The sequence below is a fragment of the Laccaria bicolor genome, genomic scaffold (genome assembly GCF_000143565.1).
Source record: "Laccaria bicolor S238N-H82 LACBIscaffold_11 genomic scaffold, whole genome shotgun sequence".
Lineage (NCBI taxonomy): Eukaryota > Fungi > Basidiomycota > Agaricomycetes > Agaricales > Hydnangiaceae > Laccaria > Laccaria bicolor.
Window position 1 is genome coordinate 755,289 of NW_001889882.1, and position 24,244 is coordinate 779,532.

Here is a 24,244-nt window from a genome sequence, read left to right on the forward strand (position 1 = left end):
TCAGGGTTATCTCGTTCACCATGACTTCGTGGAACGTGAATTTTCTGCAAGGCAACAAACACGGCAATCTAGGACATGCTCTCATCATCTTAAACCAGCCCTTCTCAGCCGCTCTCTTTCATCGTGTCTGGTTGTCTTGTGAATGGCGTTGCTGCGCTGACGGCGGCGCCAACCGTCTCTACGACCTCTTTGAAGGCGATGAATTGCGTTCACAGTCCGCTGACTCTTGGTCTATCACTTTCGAACTGCACTGATGATCTTCTCATCCTTAGCTACCTCCCGCATCTTATCAAGGGCGATCTTGACTCCATACGACCTGATGTTCAGGAATACTACCGTTCTCATGTTATTTGTGTTTCCCTCATGCCAACGCACATGTTCTCAACTTTCTGGTCTTTGTCAAGGGTGTGCCAATTATCCAGGACAATGATCAGGACTCAACGGATTTGATGAAATGTTTATCTGCCATTCATGACAAGGAGCAAGCAGGCGCGTCTGAGGTATAAAGTATCTTCTCCGTCAAATAATAGCTTATGATGCCCCAGCAGTTGAAGGTTATCCTCCTTGGGGGGCTCGCTGGGCGCCTGGACCAAACCATTCACCTCCTGTCGTACTTGCACAAGCTTCGCAAGACGCGCAAGTCCGTTGTTGCCGTTACGGATGATAATGTTGGCTGGGTCCTGGATTCTGTGCGTCGACCTTTGCGGCTCCTTTCCATTCTCTAAGCTAACCTTACACAGGGAGAACATTTCATAGAGATAGACCATGACGTCCTCGGCCAGACGTGTGGTTTGTTACCAGTCGGGATCAACTCCACTAAATTGTCAACGACTGGGCTGAGGTGGAATTTGAGTAAGTGATTTCAGTCGCATTACATTGCGGATAACCAAGCTTTCCCAGCCGATCAAGTGTCCTCATTCGACGGCTTGATATCTACTTCGAACCATTTGTTACCTGGTGAAAACGTTTGGATCAAGACTTCAGAACCTATATGGTGGACGGTAGAGTTGAAGGATATAACCACGATTTCGCAAATGGTGTAGATCATGCGTAGATTATGATGGAAAATAGAATATTTCTTTCTGCAGGCTGATCTTCAATCATGTCCAACTTTAAACCAAGCATCACAGTTCTCTACTTCGCTGCCGCCTCCACGACAGTAGGACTTACTTCAGAGGTCGTTACGATCCCTCAATCTGGGCTTCCCCTCGCGTCTCTGGGAGACCTTCTGATCTCGCTCCATCCGAATACACAATTGAAAAAAGTGTTAGAATGCAGCCAGTGGAGCGTCGATGCTGAGATGGTCGACGATCCAGAGAAATTGGTGCTTAGGGGTGATGAAGAGGTTGCAGTTATATGCCCAGTCTCAGGAGGATGATGCTATAAGATAGGTTTCCGTGAAGGTACTGCCCAATCATATGTAGCATTGATTCGCCATGTTTTTGTCGAAGAGAAGAGCTCTAGAGTCTGGATTTTGAAATACCCTTGTATTCACTTCCAATGCTACTAAGATATGGCTACGACCTTTGAAGCCACGGAGACTGGCGTAATATCCCTCAACAAACACCTACGCTGATGCCCGACTGGTTCATATGACAAATTCCCCCCGAACGATGTATATGGTGGCACCCAATCACGAGGGGGAGACGGCTTTGCATGCTAAAAATCTTCCAGGGGGGGGGAATATTGATTTGCATCCTCTAACTCGTCCAGTTTATAAAAAGCGCGTTGGAGAACCCAAGAAATCGGATTCGATAAAGGTCCTCCCGGGTGCATCGTGATATTCTTGAAGGGAAGGAACCAGTTAGGAAATCATAAAGGAGGGGAATGTGTTGAATAGGTGGGTATGGTTTTCTCACTTGTATATAGTGAGGTTGCCGTAGGTGAAAGGATTCGCTCCCATCCATGTGGTAGAATGACCCTTCAATCAGCGGTTCTTCTTCATTGATCCGAGAAAAACTTCCTCCAGTTGCGAAAGAAATGCATCGGCTTCAAGAACGGGGGCGGCATGTGCATCGGGGAGAGAGGTCTTGCCACTGTCTTTCGCTTTTGAGGTGGAGCTTTGAGCCTCAAGAGCAGCGAAGGGGTCATTCGGTACAGGAAATGACACTGCACTTGTTGACGGTCCTGGGACTGTTGGTTCTGTGGACGAGCCCGCCATGTTGGCGGCGAGCATGTCTACGCCTCCGTCTATTTTCCGTCGCTTGGCTTCAATCAACTTCCTCCTCTCCTCTAGTTCCCGTTTTCGTTTCTCCATTGCTCGACTCTTCGTACCAGTAGTCCCAGGCGCATCTACCTCGTGCATGCCTTCAACCTCTCCTGGCTTCGAACTAAGAGCACCAGTTCCCCGCCGCACCCTCTCTGTCTCTTCCCTGGAAGCCTTGAGCTCCTCCATTTGTGCCTTCCTCGTCTCCTCGTCGGCAGAAAATTGATAGAACCCAGCACCTTTCGCACGAATTTCTTTTGAGCCATCGAAGTGAACTCCGAGCGGGTTGTTCTCCTCTGCAAACGCCTTTTCGATCTCCGTCACTCTTTCCGCAGAAGGCTCATATACGGGGAAATGATTGACAGGGTTGCCTGAACGTCTTTATTAGTAAAAATAATAGAGAAGGGATAACAACTCACGAATAATAATATCTCTGTGTTGATGTAAAGAGTTATTAGCAATTCAGAAAACACGGTGAACACGTACTCGTCCGGGTCAACTTCCTCCAGCGCAGGAACGAGGTTGCGCGGAACCTCCGAGCGGCGGGCAGTCCGTACTCTGCCGAACTCATCCTCGTATTCGATGATAGGATCATGCTGGGATATTCGATGAGCCCAAGTCTCAAAGAGATTAGCGAATCCTGTACCTCATCATTTGGCGGTCGCGGGACAGTTAAAGATTCATCTTCATCTTCACTATCGGACTCGTAAGACGCGTTTGGCATCGCGTCAAACTACAGAGGCATTCGTGAAGTCAGACTCATTTTGCACATATGAAAGTCAAACACTCACATCCACCAAAAGCGCATCGTACTGCTTATCAGTCAAACCACCCGTCTTTCCTTTCTTGAGTTTATCGTATATCTTCGCCTTCCGCTCAAGCGCGGCACGAGCGGATTCTAACGTTGGCTTGCTTATAGCCTCCAGCTCTACATCACGCGAGGCCCGTGAATTAACGCCTTTGTTTTGGCGGGCCCAGACAGTTGGTTTCTGGGACAAGGAAGAATAAAAGTTCTGATTTTGAGCAGTACACCACCAAAGATACCTTCTCTGGTCGCTTCACGCCCCCAACAATAGCTAAACTCTTCCCCGCAGCTTTACTCTTGGCAAATTCCGCCTCCTTCTTCGAAAGCTCGGCCTTGAGGTCAAAGAAAGAGCTTGCACTGACGCCCTTGGCCTTCGCCTTGCTTGCATGGGACATAGCGATAGTGAATCGTAGTCAGAGTTGGATACAGCAGTGCTTATATAACATGTACTATGTAGTAGGTCACGGTACAAAAGGTATCAAAACAGAAATTTCCAAGAAATTTCCCAATCTTTCCGAGCTCAAGTTCCTCTCACATACCTTGAACAAGCAGCATTTAGAAACCATTGGAAGGAAATGAAGATATACTTACGTCGCATCAATTTGCTTCAGCTGAGGAAGCGCAAGCATAATCTTCCTCCGATATCCAGTCATGTCCGCAGCTTGGCATGGATTTGCCTCAAGATACAGGGTTTCTAGGGTAGCTATTTTGCCCAATTCCGATTCGAGGGCTCGAAGGTCGGGTATTACGTTCCCATTCATCTTGCGGGCGCACAAGTTGTTGGATTGGTAGAAATATATTAACATCGGCACTTACCCATAACTCTCCAAGGCAAGTTAGATGAGACAGGTTCTCCACTGCCGGAATAAAGTTGTTCCCAACGTCGAGCGTTGTAAGCTTCGACTATATTGCGAAGGTGAGGACACGAGCGCAAACATCATCGCCTGAAATCACAAATCACATTATGTTCAAGGCCCTCGATGCGCTTGACTCCGTTGTGGCTGAGATAAAGTTGTTCAAGATCATTCAGTTCTTCTAAATTCTCCAGTTTTGTGATACGATTTGATTGTAGGGAGAGAATCTTGAGCTTTTTCAACGCCCCGAGACCCTGGCGGTTGTTTTTGTAAGATGCCAAGTGAGATGCCAAAATGCATGTACTTCGAGTTTGGTTATCTTATTTTTACCCAACCAAAGCTCCTCTAGGTTGACCAATGAGTCGAGATTTTCAATTTTCTGTTGAAGTTTAGGAATGAAAGAGGAGTTGGAAGAAGAAAACCCACGCGAATCTTGTTTCCTCCCAATTCTAAACTGCGTAGCGTGCCGCAAGAAGATAAGCCACTGATACTTGAAATTCTATTCTGAACAAAGTAGATGGTCTGCAGAGATGTCAGACATTCCAACCGATCCGGCACAGCTCGAAGAAGATTGAAAGACAAGTCCAGAACTCTGACAAAAATTCAAGATGGGTATTGAAAGACTCGGTGCGTCACTCACGTCAGCGAAGACAACTTATCAAGGGCGTCCCCAACCGTCTTGACCTTGTTATCGTACAAATCCAGCTCCTCCAACTTCGTCAGCTGGTGAAGCGTCTCCGAATCTAGATGGGAGATGAAGTTTTGCCGCAGACACAGCTTCCTCAAATGCCCTGAAAATCTATAAAGCCGCAAATTGTCAAGTGAACCGATGCGTCCATGGACAAGTTCCAACTCCTGATCAGAGAGACAGGTCAAGCTGCCGAAGTCGGAGACAATAAATCGTGTGTGCTTGCCTCAGTATCGTCAGGGAAATCCGCCAAAAAGTCTCCATCATCAATCTCCCCGACCGTCCCCTCCTCTGGGGCTTCTTCGTCTGTGTCCACGTCCACTGAGGGTTCTGGTAAGACGACCCTTGCTGTGGCGTTCGATCTTGCATGTCATTGACTTGATTTTCGCGATGTTATGGTCGTGGAAACATACTTATTAGTTCCAGGCTCCAGGGTTGAATCTGTGGATTTCATGATTCAAGTACCAAATGCCGATTGAGAGTTATGTGTAATGTAAGCAGCCTTTAAATAAATGCTTGCTGATGTGGCTGTACAATGTCAAAGTCGTCCCCCTCAGGCTTGTTCAATTTGCGGCGTTTAATGTGACGGTGCGTGTGTCGTAATGAATCCAGAATGAATCTGAGAAATTTCGGTTGTTTTCTTAGTAGGTATGTGCCATGACGTTGGGGGTAATTGCTCGCGCGAGCATTCCGTCTGTAAAGCGTGAAGAGTGGATTCAGGGGTAGAAAAGAATAAACATGCTGGGCGCAATGGCTCGTGTCGTCCTCGCTAAACTTGGAGGGGACACTCACATACTGTAAATGCAAGATAAATTCGTCTTAAATCATTATGAGCCTTTACCTGGCCATAAGTAAGTAGTCATTCCAGTTCCCTTGTATACACCAGTTTACCAGACATTTGATCATGATTCTACTTGAACTCACACACGACGGACTAGTGGTAGTGCGAAGAGAGCCTAACCCCCGTAGGACTCGCGGTACCATTTTATATTCGTACTAGTGCTCCTCAACGTCAAAGTTCAACGTTCAACTGTCAAATTTCAACACTAAAGTCAATGCATTATGTAAAAATACGCGAGGTGACACGAGGGGGTGTGGTAGATTAAAGGGCTGACAAGAGAAAACAACTAAAAACTGAACATACAGTTTACGTGTAGTAAAGGGGCATGATTTAAGTTATTATCGTCCGTCTTATTATGTGACCAAACGGATGGAGGCGAGGCAATATAGTTGAGGTGAGGCAGTGGGGTGCACGTCCGTCGTGATATGAAGGGAAGATGTAAAGATGCAGACCGTTCAATTCATTCGGCTAGACCAGCCGCCGCCCTTGATGGATACCGATCCACGTCTCCCATTGACATTCCTCAGGCGTGTTCATCAAAGCAGCTACTGTTGGGTAAGAATCGACCTCCTAGAGTGTCGTGGCTCGGCGGATAGCGGCGTCGGAGGAAGCTCTCTGTCCCTGTCCCTTTCGCGTTCGTAAGATGCAGGCGGCAAGGTGGAGGTCAGGGCCGAATGTGATATTGGGGATGAGGATGTAACCAAAGGTGAGTGTCGACTACCCCCATAAGACGAGAGCTGGCCCAAGGGTGGAAGCTGCGTGTTATGCTGCTGCTCTTGTTCATGGGATACTGGGGGGTGGGAGAGTGGGGAAGGAGCAGAATAGAATGCGTTCGAATGGCTGGTGTAAGGTGGTCGGTTATCGCCACTTGGGGAATAATGTACAAAATTCATAGTTGAGGCCGGAGGGGAGGGAGAGGGTGTCATGTTGTCTAGGACGTGACGATTCGAGTGTGAATAGATATCACTCCCCGATGCAGATCCAGGAGACGATGTCGAGAATGAGGTATCGCCAAAGCTTCGGCGGATACTGGAGTAGGAGGGAGAGGCGGATGTTGGGGGGGTGGCAGACTCCCGCTTGACAATACCCTTATCTTTTCGTCGGCGCTGTGTCAGGTTATTCCCGTCTTTTTTGGCGCGCGATCGAGCAAAACGAAGACCGCAACTGATACAATCATAAATCGTTAATTAGAATGTGCCCACTTAAATTCCAAGAGAAACATACGCATTACAAAGTTCTTTCTTCCCGCTTGGCCCTTTGCGCCACTCAGGGCTCGATGTCGCTTTGCAACTTGAGCATTTGAGAACCCCCATGGGCCGGTTTCCTACATTTCGGCCGGTGGGTGAATATTGGTCCTTCGGAGAATCAGGGCTCACACGACGCCGAGGGGGAGGAACAAAGTCGGATGTAGGAGACGTTCCTGCACTACTACTAGTGGTCGGAGAATATGAGTACGCGGGCGAATTTGAACGATTAAAAGATGTTTGGGGTAAGCTTCCGGTGTCGATATAGGACGAAGATGGCGCCTCTGGAACTTGGGGCCATGCCTGGGTTCCTTGAGGTGGTGGCGGCGGGTAGGAACCTGAACGGAGGTTGCTCATAGCCGCAGGCAAGGCTGATGGAAGCCATCAGCTTAGTCGCATAGAATGCTGGGGGGAATACCTACTTTGAGACCACCGTTGCGGTGAGTACGATCCTTGTATCCCAGAACCCGATTGAGAAATATAGGTATTAGTGTATGATGCGGCTTGGCTTGGCGGAAGAGCATAGGACGATCCCTGACCATAAAAAGGTGGATTTTGCTGGACATTATAGCCAGTAGAGTAGCCAAGCTGCTGCATATTTGTGCTGGGGTTGGCGTCGCTGCGAGAGGGTGGATTTAGTTTGTGACAAGCAAATATGATGCTGCCTAAAGTACAAAAAAGAAGTTGCATCAATTGCCACTGGGCATGGGGCGAAAAGGGGGGGTCTGCTTACCATGCGGTATGAATATGCTTTCAACCTGTCCCCAAGGCGTGTCTTGCAATGCTTTATACCTGCGTGTGCAGCTCGTTTTGGCATCGTTGCCTCCAGTACCAATGGTGACTCTCGCCACGAGTTTGCCGAGTTCTTCATCGAGACCTTGACCCTGATCTGGGGGCCAGCTGAGCAAGAGGGTTCGATCCGGATGGCTTGAGAGAATCTGGAACACGCGGGACATGTCAGCGCGGGGGACGCAGACGGACAGCCGGCGATTCAGGAGGTTGATCTGGTCCAAATCCATGCAGGGCGTACCACACCAATTGGTCCAGTGGGTTTTATGATGTTCATCGTTATCATTTGGATTTAGGTCGACAATGGCGTGGATAAAACAAAGCACGAGGCCGTCGGCGGCCCAGTTGATGACGATATCGACAGCCATAAAATCCTTGTCCAAAGCTATCTTATCTGCGTCTGACCAGGGAGCAGGTGGGCCGTCATAGCCGAGCATGCGACGAACTTTAGAGAGGCGCGAAAATCTTACACTACATCAACGATGAGCAAGAGGAGTGGATTAGAAGGATGTAGCCATACCGAGTGATAGAACCATGTAGTGTCCTGCTTTCAAGTACGCTACCGAGGTCAAGCTTTGCTGTCCCCTGCTCGTCAGGGTGGACAAAAGTCAGAAGAGACTTTCCGACAAGGAGGTCCGCTTGGCCTTCGAGATGATGGGCGAGCACAGGGTCGAGGTAGATGAATTGGAGGTCATTTGAGAGCAACGCCCAGTCTGCGAAAGATGAGGGGATTAGCGTTCAGGGAAGGCAACCAATGTAGCGGACGATCATAGGGTTCGAAAAACAATCGCTTCGGCAACGATGATCGAACAACGATCGCGGAAGGAAAGAACAGAAATATCAAACTCACAACAACGAGTCTGTCCTACTTTAGGCAGAGTGGTGGGTTGATGATCGGAAGAGTAGGAGGGAGAGGGAGAAGCGGTATGAGGGTTATAGTTGGGGTCATAAACTGGTGATGATATGTTTATTCTGCCGTTGTGGGAGAGCTGTGGTTTGACATCTTGATCCTGATGGACGTCGTGCTGGTCGTGCTGGGGGTCGTGCTGGTGTGTGTAGGATTTCTGCATGAGATAGCTCATGGTGGTTCCGAGCAAGATGCGGTCAGCCACTAAGTGGTTTGGAAGACGATTTTGTCGGATACGGAAGAACCGATCAGCACAACGACGAGTGAGACAAGTCACACCGGTCTCAGAATAAAGGTTTCACTCATTCTGTGAGTATTTCTTTCTCATTGCAAACAATTCTGTCCGACGGTAAGTATGTCATAATGAATTCCCAAACAGGCGCTAGATCGGCACAGATCCGCCAACAGATCCGACCACAAGAAGCAACCACCACCAATGGCCCTTGTCGAGAAAAATTTATGGGTTGCTGCAGGAGACGGAGACCTCGAACGTGTCAAAGTCAGTTTCCTTTCATCTTGCTCGTCTTTTTCTTACAAAGCCAACAGGAACTGATTAACCAATGCAAGCCCACTGGCTACTTTTCCTTGAAATTTTCGTTGACCCCTCACAGCCATATCACCTAACATTCCCGATCCCAACACTTATACTCCGATGTATGAAAAATATTTGTTGACTTCACCCAGGATCTTTTCTTATACCTAGGAAGGCATGCTGCAGCTTCCTATGGGCAGATCGAGGTTCTGGCGTATTTGGTTGCGAATGGTGCGATCTCGCGATACACTACTGATGCTGTCTCACCTATTACTCTTTAGGTGGAGACGTAAATATCACTGATGAAGATGGAGATACGCCACTTTACACTGTCGAAAATATCGAAACCGCTCGGTGGCTCGTCGACCACGGTGCAGTCGTGGACCGTCGCAATAACGAAGGAATTTCTGTGCGTCTGATTGTAATTCACGATGGCGTCGGTCTGCTAACTATATCCCAGCCCATCGAACATCTCAGTGAAGACTTTGCGGCGGTTGCCAGTTTTTTGGAGACCACCTCAACTGCCTCAATATCGGCCCCTCGTAGTCAACAGCCTTCGCAACATTCACAGCATGTTGCTTCTGAACAGTTGACATCTGCCCTGATGGCATCCGTTCAGGAAATCATGCAGCGAGCAGAGGTTGAAAACCGAGATCCAGAAGAAGAGCTTCGACAAGCCGTGAGCAGGACGGTTTTGGAAGGCGTGGTAACTGGGTTCGAAATGTCGACTGAGGAGGAAGATATTCGAAGTCGTGTAACCAACGACACACCGTCAAAAAGAATGAGGACAGATCACGGCACTTGCTAAAATATTTCGAGAGCTGATGTGCATCTTTGGAATATTGTTCTCATGACTCGGGATAAATGCAGCAACGACAATCCGATCCGACGTTTTGATCATGATCAGAAGGGTCGTTGATCGTGATCAAGACGTACTACAAACTCGATCAGGGGGAATGTCATCACCAAGTGCATACTTGCAGTTTGCTAACTTTGCTTGCTGTGATTTATTTCAAGGCCACTGTAGTGAAAAATATGAATGAGACGGTTCGTATTCTCATAGAAAGTGCTTTCTTGGCCCCTCATCATATTTTTAATATGTTTTAAGACACACTTACTGTAATCAAAATACTATATTGCTTCACAACTTGAAGTGAAGCCGCCAGGTAGAAAGGACCATGTCAAGAGCTGTCAAGAGTTGCTCAAACGTCAACGCCTCTGCACCAGCAGTGTAATGTAAATAAAATAATATTATTCAGTGGCCAACCATCCCAAAAATCTCGTACACGTTATTTATGTAAGGAACGTCTATTGCAAAAAGACCTCTTGCCCGCGTCAGCCTATAAGCTTCGAGCTTCAGGCCTTCAGGGGCTTGAGGAGAGCAAGTGTTACGGTATATATTGGCGCGTTATTTGTTTCCAACAAATACAACCGATATTTTCCCATTTCATACAAATTTCATAACCTGTTTCCAACCAACCTTGCTATCATTGCAAAGAGTTCAAACGACCATGGCACCATGGGATGCATCTGCTACTATATCTACGTTCATTACGCTGGAAGACCTCTCCAAGGCATCCAAAGAGCAACCATCTAACGACGAACATGAAACCCCGGTGCTCAGAATCGTGGCTGAAGCGCGATCGAAAGGATATGACGCGGTCTGCTTACCCATTACGACCGATAAATGGAAGCAACGGTGGTCTGAGATGTGTTTGCTTCCAGCAGAGAGCAGCGAGGGAGATAAAGAGGCAGCTGCGAGGGCAGCTGAAGCGTGGAGACTGCGGCCTGGGTTTTTGCGCGATGAGGTCACAATGAGTCGTATAGGTGAGTATCTTGGGTTACATCAACGAAATACCCTTTATTCTCGACTTCTTCTCTAGATGAAGCCGAGGGCATTACAGTGATGGTTTCAGAATGGCTTGAGCTTGATGCTGCCGATGATTGGGTTCGCCATGATGCTGAGATGGTGCGTTTCTCATTTTCTCTTACAGTTGCGCATTCTCTAAAAGAGTTTTTTTTTTTTTTTTTCCCATTCCATATTCAGGCCCTACAACAGGAACTAGCGTACGCCTCGTATCTGAACATCCTGACTGCCATCCTCCCTGCGCCCCGAAACCGCGATCATGTTGCATCTTACGCTCGGATCGTCAACGCCTGTTTGAAGAGTTTGCCGTACATTTACCTCTCGGTACGACTGCCAATATATAATCCATCTGCATTCCAACCCAGCCCGCCTGCTTCTGCACTTTTCTCTGCGCCTCCGTCTGTTTCAAACCCTACTCTCGTTGTTTCTGATACCACAACGGGGAGGTTAACACCAAGTTCGGAGGGGCAGCTCAACGCCACATGGGAAATGTGGGATGTCATCAGATCGATGTGCGACTATAACACTCGCCTCACCCTCAGTAACGTCCTCCGTGATTACTCATTGTTGGAGATATTTAACGCTTGCCTTTCTTATAGCCCTTGATCTGTCGCCTGCTCTGCCTTCCACGCTTGGCGTTTTGAGCAAATGGGCAGCGGAATCCGTGCGGCACATCTTCCTGCCGTCATCCACATTTATAGCAAACGTGAAAGGCTATCCTGTGCTTCATAAACCCACTCAAACTTTTATTCGGGATAGCATCATCGCGCGTTATTCCCTTCTTGAACGATTCACTGATTGATTGATGTTTCAGCTTTCAGCACCGCCCCACTATCATTCTTGCTGGTGTGAGCGATGGACACCACAGTCGTGGAGGCGAAAATGCATACTCTCAGTATCTTAGGCACCTCGAAAAAACGAGCCCGGCGGTCCAGGCTGCCCAAAGAGTTGGGACGGTAGAGAATTTTGCGCAAGGTTACCAAGACTACCTCCAAGCGCCCTTGCAGGTCAGTTCAACTGTTTTTCGAAGACATGTCGTGTGCTAATGAGTTGCTCAAGCCGTTGATGGACAACCTCCCCAGTATCACGTATCAAACCTTTGAACAAGATCCCGTGAAATACACGCAGTATGAAGAGGTATATTGATGAGATCAAGCCTGCCGCATATTTTTGACGAAGTAAATGTCAGGCAATGTACAGGGCCTTCCTCGACCGACCGAGTCAAGACAAAACGTATGGTTATAATCAAATTTGGGGCAAATCTTATTGATCATTTATTAGTGTCGTGTGCATCGCAGGCGCTGGGCGAGGGCCTTTAGTCGCTCGCTGTTTAACGGCCTTGGAACGAGCTCATCGGGAGGCAGTCGTTTATGCTGTCGAAAAGAACCCAAATGCATACGTAACGTATGCGTCATATGCATCAGCATGTGAGTTTCTTGTTGAAGTCTCTCAGTTTGCAGCATAGGCAAGGGAAGGAATGGGGATCTAAAGTCCAATTGTTATTTGGCGATATGAGGACCATCGATGTCCCCGAAAAAGCGGATATCCTCGTCAGCGAACTTCTGGGGTCGTTCGGTGACAACGAACTCAGTCCTGAGTGCTTAGATGGGGCGATGCGATTTCTGAAACGTGCGTACTCTTTTCGCAATGAATTGCTGTCACAGATTTGACCTGATGTTAGCCGAGGGAATTTCTATTCCATCATCGTACACCGCTCATCTTGCACCGCTATCTTCCTCCAAGTTATACAACGAGGCTCGGTCTAATAGGAATGAGAAGAGCTTAGAAACACCTTACGTGGTGATGTTCCAAGCTGTGAACATTCTCAGTGGTACGAAGGCTTCTGGGCGTTGTGGTCCTCAGATTCAAGAGTGTTGGGAGTTTGAGCATCCAAGGAGGGACCCGGTTCTTGATTCTAACGGTATGTATGGCGCAATTGTGGCCCCACTCCCTAACAAGTGCGACGTTCAGGTCTTCCATTCACTAATAGTCACAACGCTCGGTCCGCTACTCTTCGATTCTATATTCCCCATGCGGGGATTCTTCAGTGAGATTCCATTTGACATATTTTCGGGGCTTTTTCGATCTCACATCAGCGGGTTGGCTGGATACTTTGAAGCGGTATGTTATAATACTCCTCAACGTTTAGTCAAAATTTAGCGCATTTATGCAGGTACTCTATGGCAATATTGGACTTAGTATTCATCCGCACCGCAAAGATCAGATATCGAAGGATATGCTAAGCTGGTTCCCCCTTTTCTTCCCTTTCAAGGCGCGCAGATTTTTAATAGGAGCCTTCTCGTGTTTCTAATTTACGAATCAGGAGCCCTTGTACCTTCCCAGTAATTCGGAGCTGCAGGTTTCCATCTGGCGATTGACAAACGAACGTCAAGTCTGGTATGAATGGCACGCAGAGTCCTTCCTCTCCATGCCAAGCGTTGTCGCGTCCGACGACCCATTTACGGAAGCAAATTTCTCTGCCACAACTCTCGCTTCGTTCGGTGTGCCGAGTCCGATGGCGGATGGGTTGGAGACGTCATTTACCGACACCCGCCCCTTCCCGCAAGCTGCAGGGTACGACTTCGAGATAGTCAAGGTAGGGCACACCAGTTTACACAATCCCAGTGGCCGCAGCAGTTGGATTGGGTTATAAAATCGCTCTTGACATCAAGGGACCTCCGCATTATCCCTTCTCTGTCTGCTTGGATACTAGAGAGGAGTGAAGATTTCGTTCGTTACATAACATGAATAGGATCTTGTGAAGTTGGCCTCGATCGCGTCGGCGGACCTTGAATTTCACTATTTATTCTTATTAGCCTGGCGTTCTTCTCTTATCCACCTTTCTCTTTCTCCTCTACAATTACTACTACCTACACCTTCGCACTCGCTTCACCATCCTAAGCTCGCTCGCCATGAAGTTCTTCGCAACAGCAGCTGCCCTTGCGTCTCTCATCCCTGAAATTCTCTCGCTCACAGTGAATACCCCGTAAGCACACTCCAATTGCATCATTGTCATCTACTGAGTGCCCGCCAGGCCTGGCGTGACGTTCTGCGGTTAGTTTATCCCTCCCCTGCGTCGTCAAGTTTGTGTCGTTCTTACCGATGTTTGCCCATCGCCAGAGCCGCAGTTAATTTCCTGGAACGGTGGAACAGCTCCCTACTACGTGACCATTATCCCTGGTAAGTCCCCCCCTTTTCTTCTGTCGGTGGCTGACTCGTCGTTTCGGTTAGGTGGCCAGATAAATGCAGCACCTGTAAGTGGATCACGTTTCTGACATTACGTCAGTGCCCCCGATTTGGCATATAAACTAACATATCGGGACAGCTCAAGACTTTTGACACCCAGAACGGCAACCAGCTCACTTGGATCGTTGACATCCCAGCTGGCACTTCAATGTAGGTTTAAACAGTTTGAGTGTTCTTGTCATTTTCTTATCATTCAATCAGCACATTATCTACCAAGGACAGCACTGGTGCCCAGGCCTATTCCGATGCCGTCACGATCCAGCCCGGAGCGGGTACAACGTAAGAAGGTTGTGTTGGTCGTCGACTTCAATTGACACATTAGCTTTATCCATAGCTGTAGCGCCAGCACAACTGGTACTGGGAGCGCGATGTCTACGACGTCCGCCAGTGGCACAGGCACGGCTATAAGCTCATCGAAGGCTTCGGGATCTAATACTAGCTCCGCAACGCATGTCTCTCTCAACTATGTGGATGCACGCTGTTAACATCTTTTGATAGGCATACCACGGCCCAGGGAACTGTGTCCACTAGCAAGTCAACAGCAACTCAGGCTTCGAGTTCCAGCAAGGCGTCTCACAACTATGATACCGCTGCGAGCTCCCTTTTGGCTGCTCTGATGGGATTGGTCGCGTTCTTTTGATTCGTTCGGCATTTCTAGGAAGATTTGGATTGGATGGACTTGACTATGCTACATGATACTGGATAGAGGATCGTTATTTATTTAATTTCAATTAATAATTGGACAGATGATCGCGACCGTGTGACCATAATGCGCTGGAAGAGCGTGGGAACTGTCCGCCCTTGGTGTTTCTTTGAGCACCCTCAACTCCACGTCAACTCGTAACATACTTCAAGTTGGACCGCGATTCCTGGTCTATAACGACGCCTATCTATCGGGGTTCAATATCTATCACTAACTATCCTTCATTTTTCCTTTATATCTAATTATTCCACTATGTCGGTCCCTGGGGACGTCACCACGGATCCATTGGGCAAGCTTTTGCAACCAACGACAAACGAGGAGTTGCCGTCCATGGTCATTGATACCGACGGCGTCGTTCAAAACGCGCCAATACTGTCAACGAAGGAGATCTGTCAGGATACCACGAATACAGTGGCCACGACGGCGGCTCGCGCGTCGCCGTCGAAAGAAAGCCTGGGAAGCCTTGCAACGGTGCGTGTGATAAAAAAAACATCCAGTGGGCTATCCTGATGGCCTCTGATATAAAGGTTTCGCAACCTGTGACATTATCTGGGTCGGAAGAAGTCGGTTTGAACGCCATCGAATACGACAGCCTCCCAGAAGTCAATATTGCATCCCACCTTCCTGAAGCTGTCGAGGAAGGTGTTCAGATATCCGCGCCTGAGGCACAGCACGAACTCGACAACGCTGCTGATCAACAGTCAAGTCATCCATTGGTATCTACTCTTCTGATCTTCATTAGACTTGGTTTTAACGTTTCCTAGGATCCTGAAATAACGGGGACTGTTGTATCAACTGAGACCCCTGATGGTGTTAAATTTGATGCAGTAAGTAATGCTCTGAAATAATGATCCAGATCATTGCTGAAAATCAAAAGGGTCCTGTTGAAGACACAAGCAAAGTATCCATTACTGAAGCTGTGAGTCATGCATATCATATTCGGTCCTTTCCTCAGATTTGGAACGTCTAGTTGAACATTACTGAAGTCAAAGATATCAATGTTATACAAGATAGCAGCGTATTCGCTTCAGTGAGCATATCCGTTGTCAAACTTGTCAAAATGTTAACAGTCGTAGGGCGAGAACAACGGCGACATTCAACTTCCACCTGCTGAAGAGACTGACCGAGTGGGTTTCATCATACAATTCACGTTTCTACCGACATCATCTCAATGTTGATCTAGGATACCGCTGTTGATGGCCCGTCAATTCCCGCTGAAGCTGGTGTAGAACTTCACGAAGAGACACTGAGTCCAGGGAATGAGGCAGGCATCGTGGACGAAAGTGATGTGCCTTCTACTACTGCGCCCGAATTAATCCTCGGCGACGGTAATACAACAAACGAAAGATCTGCTGATGAGCAGCCGCAAGATATTGCCGAGATTTCTACAGCCGAACATGTGTCCGTCGCACCTGAATCCATCAATGAAGTGGTCACATTTGCCAGTGCTGAGATCCACTCTGACAAGGGGGAGATATCGCTTGAACAAGAGGTAGTATCGGTTGCTAGCCCTCCCGTTGTGGAAGAAGTTCTCTCAGAAACTCCGTCGGAGACTGTTAAAATTGCAGTGGCGTATGAGGCAGAGAAACCTCCAACCGTCGCAGATGCTATTCAAGTGTCCAAGCTGGAAACACCTTCTCCAGGTATGAAATCTATTCCACCGGACCCATTATTGTCCTCAATTTGATATTAGAAGTCCATGTTGTTGAGATCGAAGCTGTCCCCATTGATCCGTCGCTCAACGAGGAGCTGATCGAAACCGTTGCAGCTCACAAGGTTGATGCCGCCATCCTTCCTGTCACGAACATTTCCGAAACTGGCGACATTGCAGCTGACGGATTGGGAATTTCTTCTGAAATTGTGGATGCTTCAAACGCTGACGTTCAAGACATCCCTCTTGAGTCAATATCTCAAGTTGTGCAGGAGGAACAGTTTGTCCGTGAGTCTTGCAATGGACCCGATGAAACTTCATTGCCGTTGGAGGGTGATATCCTTGATCATGCACTCGAGGTGGAAACCCTCCCCGCTGAGACCCTCGTAGATGTGGCAGAGCCAGCCCCTACTCACGCAATTGAATTGCCGGATACCGCAAACGGGGTTGCTGAAGCAGCAGGGCACGCCCTGGTTGACCTCCATTCCGCTGTCGATGTCCACCATACCGTCGCCGTCGTCGAAGAGGTTGTAGTGGATGATCTGGAAACTCAGGCCACTCCGGTCGTAGCGACTGAACTTTCTGAAAACATGGAGGTCGTTCTCGTGGAAGAGGCCTTGGTCAATACCCAGCCTATCCTAGATGACGATGTTGTGGTCATGGATACTTCGTCTGTCAGTGAAGCCGAAGCAGGTGGCCCAGATGAATTCAATAGCAACGAAAATGCAAGTTTAAAGGCGGAATTACAGGCTACTCAAATCTTTTCTGGCGATGCGGACGTTTCAAAGGCCACAGTTCCAGAAGATTTGCTGGTGGAAAAGCTTGAAGTGGAGGGAATATCTGATACCAAGAAAGTTTCTTTGGATAACGGCGATTGCATCCAAGAGAGTCAAGTGGCTTCAGATTCTGAATTTTCAGAACCTCCAGCAGACGCAAGGGCCGCACCTGTCACAGCCGTGTTTATGGATGAACAGACAGTGCAGATCGCCGAGCATGACACGGATGTTACGGAACCAACATTGGCCGAACAGGGCGAAGTATTAGAGACTGTGGATCTCACAATAGCTCAACCTCTTTCCAACGAATTTGCAACAGATGCGACGGCGGCTGATCGCAGTAACGTCCGAGCGAAAACTTCGGCTACCGCGCCCAGCGAAGATGGGTTGGCAGGGGAGGCCAAAGAGCATGCGCAGGATCTTCAAGATGACTCTCAGGTTACCACTGTGATCGAAGAAGGGAAGGTAAAGCTCGAAGCTGGGGTTGCAACGAAAGAGGAACAATCAGAAACTCAGTCGAAAGACTCGTTCTCTCCTACAGAGATTGACAATTCCTCGACCCACTCTCAACCCTCAGCTGATCAAGTCGCCAATCTGACATCAACGCGTCCCACCTCGGATCAAATCTTCTTTGAGATACAACCATCTGAAGAGGTAGCAACAAACATTGTTACACCCGGCGTCGTTCCTCTCGCCAACGCTCGCGCAGACACTGAGGAAAGAATCCAAGAAACCGTCACTGAGGTCAGCGTTTCACAAATGGAATCCGTCATCGAAGGCAAAATGCCACTGGAGGAACCGGCCGCCGATGTCAACGTCCCACAGGAGGAATCAGTCCCCAATGTCAACGTTCCACAGGAGGAACCGGTCACTAAGGACAGCCTTCTACAGGAGGAATCGGTCGTCGAAGGCAGCGCCCCACAGGGGGAACCAATCACTGAAGCCAACGTTCCACAGGAGGAGTTGGCCATTGAGGTCGTTCCACAGCAGGAAGCGATCACCCAGGTCGATGCTCCGCAGGAGGAATTGGTCACGAGTAAAGATGATCCCGCTTCCGCCAATGCGCAAGTCGAGGAGGTCGTAGTTGCAGAAAAGTCTGCACCTATCTTAGAAGAAGTGGTGAGCGCGCCGACACTTGCGGAGGAGTTGGCTGTATCAGAGCTTGCTAGCGAGAAGGGCGACATAGCAACGTCAGAGGAGGTTGAAGAGCAACTCGAGTCCAGCGTCCCACTCATCAAAGAGGAATCGCCCGCGTTTGATATAGGTATCGTGTCGGACGAACAATCAAACCCCCCTTTCTCTGCCGAGCCAGTGAATGGCGTGGCTCCCGTTCCATTGCTTGAACCTCCTGTTGTGCCGACTCACTCTGCCGATCTGGCAAAGCCAAACCATCAGGAGTCAGAGGCACAAGTTCATGCTGCTAACACGGTTTCCGCGATAGAACCATCCGAAACCCCTGTTGTCGAGGAATCTATTCTTCAACACCAAGACTCTGTGGTTGAAGTACAAGTTCTGGTTGACCTCACAGCTACAGAAGCTTCCGAGGCTCAAATTGCTGTTGACTCAGTCGTCGAGCCACCTGCTACAGAAAATGTCGAATCTTCCACCCTGTCCTTTGAACACAAGGGTAATGATACAGAACCAAGTGCTGATGGCATCACAAACTCGGAGGAGGTGCGAGTGCTCATCATAATAACAATCCACTAATGTTGAACCATCTTTCCGTCTTAGTTACCGAGCGCTGCTAACGATCCACCTCTCCTAAATACTGACGTAATAAGCATTGAGTATGCCAACTCACCTTATATTCCCGCCTTCATGGTAACAACAATTGGGTCTAGTTCGACGTCGGATGAGCCCAGTGGCCCTGAATCCCCCGTTGATGTTGTTGAACAAGGAACCATTACCCCGAAGGAATTATTAACAGCACCGGCTATCCAGGTCGAGTCTTCAGAAACCGTGCAAGTAAGTCTGAGGTTTGTTGAGCGACCTAGGTATATATTTTTAATGCAATTGCGACAGACAGACAACGAAGCTCCCTTGGACGACTCACAACTCCCTGCTAGGCCATGGACGCCGTCATACTCGGTGCACTCTCAAGGGACCCCTCTAGTGACTGCCAAAGAGCTTAATGAAGAATCAGATGTCCCCCTAGATGATGTCCCCTCGGCTGAACTATGGACACCATCGTACTCAGTGCACTCTCAAGGGACTCCGTTGGTGACGGCCAAAGAGCTTGATAATGAAGATGCAGACGACCTTGTAGATTACTCCCGCTCAGTCGATGCATATGAGCCCAAGCTCGAAGAAACGACATTTGCAAAGACTGAACAGCCAGAAGCTTCACCAGATTCACAGCCAGATGAACCGCAAATCCAGGACGGTGGCCCACCGCCTCAGTACGATCCAAAAGAAGAAACACGTGAACTGCTGGGTGCAGTAAACCACTTAGAAACGGAGTTAAACCTGGTCACTAAAAAGGAAATCTCAACTTCTGAAATAATCTCCGATGAACAAAACAAGCCGGAAACTGGGATGGGAACATCCAGGGACATACCCACCGTTGTTACCGAGGTATGTGAATGACCTTCGCGAGAATAAACAATCTCATGGGTGTTACTACAGGAAACATCCACAGATGAAGTTAAGCAACCAGTGGATCAACTGGAGGGACGATCCCATTCGCCATCTTGGGTCCCATCCTATTTGGTCAGCACCCAGGGCAGCCCCTTACCAGAGTTAAGGGAATTACAGGCCATCGTCGAAGCGGGGTCACCAATGCTTTCTATGGATGAGCCGATCACCTCGCAAGACAGCTTCGAGGCAGCGCAGTCGACTGCAGAACACCTGCACACCGCAGTTATCCCTGTTTCCGTCCCTCCCATTAGCATTGAACTTTCGACCGACGAAGGTAAGAATCTGACTTGAGAGAACGCTAACCCTATCGTTGACATTCAAACACAGATCATGTACAAAACGAAAGGCTCGGGTCCGAGCAATGTCTTGACGAACCAACGATAGTCAGCAAATCTCACTTTTGTTATCCGAGGGGAAGCTAACTTGATGGAACAGCACGGACAATTGTCTGACATTCCTATCCCCTTGCTGATCCCTTGCATGGATGCCCATGATTCGCAAAAGGACACGTGGACTCCGAGCTATTCAGTAACGACGCAGGGAGTGGCTCAGTCGCATGTTGAAATCATCGATGTATCGCCTGGAAGTTCTTCAGCAGCTATCGAACCACTAGCTCATGATTCAGACAAACCTTCACCCTCACTCGCCAGCGACATATCTAACCATGCCCTTGCCGCTGTCAATGAACAAACAAGTTCAGATGTATTTCAAAGTGACATCTTCGACCAGCTTGCCACTGGTCAGCCTACTCACCCATCCGACCTTGTGTCTGAGCCACGTCTGGCGTCAACCGGAGATGAGACTCCTACACAAACTGCTGTAGTATTGGACAAAGACATTGTCGTCGACGTTGAAACGCCGGCAGACGGACTTTCACATCATATTTTTCCTTCTGCAGACGACACCCCACGCGAAGGCGCTCTGGATTCGAAAGACAAGTAAGCATCCCACTTGCTCCTATTCAATCTCTCACCAGCTGTGTCTTTAGGCCCATAGTACCCCGTTTGGTACCCCTCGAGGAGTGGTCAAACGACACACTTCACCCCGAACCATCTGCACGCAAGAGACTTGAATCGACGACTTCATCGCGATTTTTCCCTGGAGGATGGTTCTCATCGAGCTCCACTAAGTCTCCAGACGAAAGCCGGCCCTCTCTTGAACTTGCTCAAGGAGAATTTATACCCACCAAATCACCCGCTGATGGCACCGAGGCCAATGTTTCTGCGGTGTCTCCCGCCACAACCGAGTCATTTGGCGACCCCCGCGAGGCAGATTCAGCATCTTCTGAAGAGAAAAGAAAGTGGTGCATTATCATGTAAAGGCTTCTTTCAATTCTCGATATCCGTGTCATTCCTTTCGTCCTCCTCATCTTACGATTAACTCGCAATCCACTCTTACTCTATGCATTTTCCTCATATTTCTTGGACTTGGTTGGATCAAGATTTACATGTTATTCCTCTCTTTATAATCCACTACCGACTTTTCGCACTGTGAAGCAATGAACACCCCATCAGCGAAGTGCACATAGTAAGGCTTGAGCGCTGAGCCATTCCTACATAGAAGTTTACTGAAATAAAAACGCGGACATAACAAGAGAAACCCTCCAATGTTCTCTTCACAATATAGCCAGCTTAGGCGTAAACCAGCGTTTGTCATTAGTTTGTATTATATTCGGGTCACAGACCAGATCAACAGATAGAATGCGCCAGTGTCCAGCAACGGTCCAGGTCTATTGTACTCCTTCAAGGTCGCCTCCACTTGTACCGTACCTTTCGAAAAGACCTGGCCGTCCCATAGTTCACGCCAACCATCTGGAGAATGGCAGAACATACGACGGCCTGCGCGGCTAACTTCAGCTCGAAGACCTTTCTCAGGTAGCCCACCATGCAGACCGAAAATGACAGAGCCAGGTTCGGGCGAAAGCAAAGTGGCAACGCGACGAGCGAGCACCTCTTGTTGTGCCTCATCGAATAAATGAAAGAATGATGACGCATGGATAGCAGAGATGTGCCCTTGAAGAGGTGTCAGTGATGCGAGAGTATTCAAGGCGGGATGGAGAGTTTCTGGCTTCTCATAGAATGGCGCTCGAGGTGCGATCATTAAATCGTCGAACGCATCTCCGGCCACAAATGCTGCCGGAAAACTGGCGGGAGTTGTCTTGAATAAATCGTGCCCGCATTGCCAGAAGTCTTCTCCGAATTCAGCTGAGGACGATGAAACGACAAAGAAGGCTGACCTTGACGGAGATCGGACGCAATAACGTCCTGAACGGGCCACCCATCGACTACCGCCTTTCTGGCGTCATTTCCAACTCAATAGCATGTTAGAAAAATGGGGGCCTTGGAGGGCAGTAAAACGGGACCTACAACAACACCCAATGTCAAGCAAAATTGGGCTCTCCCTCTCCTGGACGAGCCGCTTTACTCGTGGATAAGCGGGCAAGCGAGATATTTTCATCCTGGTAAGTATTCAATGATGATCAGCACTTCTTATAAATGTAGATTCATTCGAGTTAACAATTGGTTCTGACCTCATGAAACCGAAGCTTCGTATGCATGGATAGCCATAAACCTATTGTGAAATCTAACTACCTTTGCACTATGAATCATGATGAAGTGATATACGCGAACCTCATATGCCTTTGTCTGCGCCGCAATAATATGTTTCTTGAGCTGTTCCTCGTCGGCGATACCTGTTTCCGATTTGTAAAAGGCAAGTTCTTCGCTGTCCGGAGAATACAGAGACTCGTCCAGTGCAGGGCGCAGCTTGGGGTCAGTATAAATTGACATGATGGCTCTGCGAAGGGGCTAGCTTTGAAACTTGGGAAGGTATAAGTACTACGTGCCGAAACTGATTACGAAGATGCCTTCACGTCAAATGGAGTGTTATGTATTCGGGCGTAACAAATTTGATTATTTCGGTGCCAGAATAAATCTGTTGTGGATAGAAAACCATGTCTGAATGATAGGAGTTTCGTCTGCCCTTTAGAGTTTTCCTTCCAAAATGTACGACCCCTTTCTGAAGGATGCTCTTGAGGAAGTGTGGAGAGATCATATGCTTCGGTCCCGTGTCAAGCAAGTCGTCCCTGCCCCAAAGTTGACACGACTGCCGCGTTTCTTTCGCTCTCTATATATCCGTTCGCCTCCGTTCGCCCATAATCAGAGCAGGATGTCCTGGTATGTAATTGTTGGAGTTGGTAGATGTTAACGCTGACCAGGGCGATGGACAGGCTGGCTGAGTTGGTTCCACCACCGCACACCCGAGGACCGTTAACCCTTCAGTCATTCACTCAAGATCTCTTGCCTCCACTAATCTGCTATTTTGTCACCGCAGTTCTTGTCGTCACCCCAAAATCATTTCCAGCACGCCTGGCACTGTTACCAATATCATTATGCTCCGCATTTCGAGCGTCCACTCGTCTCGATCTAGCCGCGGGGTACGGTGACGAAAGGCTGCTATACCTAAATCAAGGTTTACTTGTATGTATTCTCCCCCCGTCCCTTTTCTCCTCTGACGAATTTCGACCAGTTGGCGATGACGATTCTCGCAACACGCGTCGTCATATGGACTTTTCAAACGGAACCATATCGACGACTGAAGGCTCCTTGGAATCCCGATGCAATAGACCCTAGTCGTTTAGAAGATTCGTTAGGCCCCAAGCAAACCCTCCTTGATGCTGGCGACCTCTTTTTCAACCTCAGAGGTCTCGGATGGAACTGGTCTCATGGCCTACATATACCCCCAGAAACACGACCGACGTCTTCACGGTCCGCTTTCTTGTCGGTTACATTCCTAGATTTTCTCTTTTGGATGTTTCTTTGGGATACTTTCCACTACTCAGTCCAGTGGTTTTCCCCTCTCACCATTGGTTCCCCAAAGGGCGGAACTATTTTTGACGCAGCAATGCCTCCACTTCAACGCTATCTGCGATCAAGTGTTATCACCCTCCTATCGGGGGCAACAGTCTACTGCGCTATTAGCACCGCATATCTATTTTTCACTATCTGTGGAGTACTCATCTTCCGCCACGATCCTTTACAGTGGCCTCCCGTCTTCCACGCCCCTTGGTTCGCCACCTCCCTCAACGATTTCTGGTCTCGACGCTGGCACCAAATATTCCGAGACAGCTTCGTCTCCTTTGGTGGGAAACCTTTGTTCCTACTATTTGGACGCGCCGGTGGGGTGCTTGGTGCGTTTCTGGTTTCCGGGATTCTGCACGACTTTGGAACCTGGGGAATGGGGAACGGAAGCGATTTTCGTTGCATCGCTGGTTTTTTCATCATCAATGGCATTGGTATGATCTTAGAACACACATGGAAACGGATTACTGGAAGTCCGGTGGGTGGCAATTTTGGAAAGTTATGGACCCTTCTGTGGCTAGTTGGATGGGGTAACATGTTGGCAGATGCATGGGCGAGGAAAGGCCTCGTCGGGAGCGTTTTCTTTCCTGATAATATCCGGCCAACACATAATATATTCGGATCGCTGTCGTAGATCT

At 48.6% G+C, this 24,244-nt stretch overlaps 10 protein-coding genes across 10 annotated transcripts; 6 read left to right on the top strand and 4 right to left on the bottom strand.

Annotated features, from left to right (window-relative positions):
- Positions 1-14: 14 nt before the first annotated feature.
- LACBIDRAFT_294193 (thiamine pyrophosphokinase Thi80) lies at positions 15-1,100 on the top strand. The gene is made up of 6 exons (XM_001880644.1): positions 15-214; positions 273-345; positions 405-500; positions 546-689; positions 741-852; positions 901-1,100. The coding sequence occupies exons 1-6, from the start codon at positions 21-23 to the stop codon at positions 1,041-1,043; spliced, it is 762 nt and encodes a 253-aa protein (XP_001880679.1). The 5' UTR covers positions 15-20; the 3' UTR covers positions 1,044-1,100.
- A 2-nt stretch (positions 1,101-1,102) lies between these two features.
- On the top strand, positions 1,103-1,378 carry LACBIDRAFT_297142 (uncharacterized protein; the record flags this gene model as incomplete). The annotated part of the gene is made up of 1 exon (XM_001880645.1): positions 1,103-1,378. One exon carries the CDS (start codon positions 1,103-1,105, stop codon positions 1,376-1,378), a length of 276 nt encoding a protein of 91 aa, XP_001880680.1.
- Positions 1,379-1,927: 549 nt separating this feature from the next.
- On the bottom strand, positions 1,928-3,406 carry LACBIDRAFT_297143 (uncharacterized protein; the record flags this gene model as incomplete). The annotated part of the gene is made up of 6 exons (XM_001880880.1): positions 1,928-2,577; positions 2,626-2,639; positions 2,693-2,802; positions 2,853-2,939; positions 2,998-3,195; positions 3,251-3,406. The coding sequence occupies 6 exons, from the start codon at positions 3,404-3,406 to the stop codon at positions 1,928-1,930; spliced, it is 1,215 nt and encodes a 404-aa protein (XP_001880915.1).
- Positions 3,407-3,531: 125 nt separating this feature from the next.
- LACBIDRAFT_297144 (uncharacterized protein) lies at positions 3,532-4,922 on the bottom strand (the record flags this gene model as incomplete). Its single annotated transcript, XM_001880881.1, has 8 exons — positions 3,532-3,550; positions 3,603-3,772; positions 3,828-3,914; positions 3,973-4,119; positions 4,170-4,244; positions 4,292-4,457; positions 4,506-4,720; positions 4,776-4,922. The coding sequence occupies 8 exons, from the start codon at positions 4,920-4,922 to the stop codon at positions 3,532-3,534; spliced, it is 1,026 nt and encodes a 341-aa protein (XP_001880916.1).
- Positions 4,923-5,939: 1,017 nt separating this feature from the next.
- On the bottom strand, positions 5,940-8,509 carry LACBIDRAFT_297145 (uncharacterized protein; the record flags this gene model as incomplete). Its single annotated transcript, XM_001880882.1, has 6 exons — positions 5,940-6,558; positions 6,619-7,009; positions 7,061-7,303; positions 7,372-7,898; positions 7,948-8,140; positions 8,278-8,509. The coding sequence occupies 6 exons, from the start codon at positions 8,507-8,509 to the stop codon at positions 5,940-5,942; spliced, it is 2,205 nt and encodes a 734-aa protein (XP_001880917.1).
- A 242-nt stretch (positions 8,510-8,751) lies between these two features.
- Positions 8,752-9,923, top strand: LACBIDRAFT_297146 (uncharacterized protein). Its single transcript, XM_001880646.1, has 5 exons — positions 8,752-8,833; positions 8,881-8,908; positions 9,038-9,097; positions 9,148-9,275; positions 9,327-9,923. Exons 1-5 carry the CDS (start codon positions 8,771-8,773, stop codon positions 9,672-9,674), a joined length of 627 nt encoding a protein of 208 aa, XP_001880681.1. The 5' UTR covers positions 8,752-8,770; the 3' UTR covers positions 9,675-9,923.
- A 3,722-nt stretch (positions 9,924-13,645) lies between these two features.
- On the top strand, positions 13,646-14,728 carry LACBIDRAFT_294196 (uncharacterized protein; the record flags this gene model as incomplete). Its single annotated transcript, XM_001880647.1, has 8 exons — positions 13,646-13,719; positions 13,768-13,787; positions 13,854-13,913; positions 13,965-13,987; positions 14,059-14,129; positions 14,181-14,258; positions 14,314-14,427; positions 14,478-14,728. The coding sequence occupies 8 exons, from the start codon at positions 13,646-13,648 to the stop codon at positions 14,617-14,619; spliced, it is 582 nt and encodes a 193-aa protein (XP_001880682.1). The 3' UTR covers positions 14,620-14,728.
- Positions 14,729-14,934: 206 nt separating this feature from the next.
- On the top strand, positions 14,935-21,065 carry LACBIDRAFT_294197 (uncharacterized protein; the record flags this gene model as incomplete). The annotated part of the gene is made up of 15 exons (XM_001880648.1): positions 14,935-15,153; positions 15,180-15,398; positions 15,447-15,509; positions 15,539-15,601; positions 15,653-15,712; positions 15,759-15,809; positions 15,866-16,325; positions 16,376-18,783; positions 18,841-19,074; positions 19,132-19,683; positions 19,748-19,752; positions 19,824-20,020; positions 20,074-20,129; positions 20,182-20,684; positions 20,723-21,065. The coding sequence occupies 15 exons, from the start codon at positions 14,935-14,937 to the stop codon at positions 21,063-21,065; spliced, it is 5,433 nt and encodes a 1,810-aa protein (XP_001880683.1).
- Positions 21,066-21,411: 346 nt separating this feature from the next.
- LACBIDRAFT_297150 (uncharacterized protein) lies at positions 21,412-22,535 on the bottom strand (the record flags this gene model as incomplete). Its single annotated transcript, XM_001880883.1, has 5 exons — positions 21,412-21,935; positions 21,983-22,057; positions 22,113-22,204; positions 22,277-22,317; positions 22,377-22,535. 5 exons carry the CDS (start codon positions 22,533-22,535, stop codon positions 21,412-21,414), a joined length of 891 nt encoding a protein of 296 aa, XP_001880918.1.
- Positions 22,536-22,946: 411 nt separating this feature from the next.
- On the top strand, positions 22,947-24,240 carry LACBIDRAFT_297151 (uncharacterized protein; the record flags this gene model as incomplete). The annotated part of the gene is made up of 2 exons (XM_001880649.1): positions 22,947-23,225; positions 23,275-24,240. The coding sequence occupies 2 exons, from the start codon at positions 22,947-22,949 to the stop codon at positions 24,238-24,240; spliced, it is 1,245 nt and encodes a 414-aa protein (XP_001880684.1).
- Between the last annotated feature and the right edge of the window lie 4 nt (positions 24,241-24,244).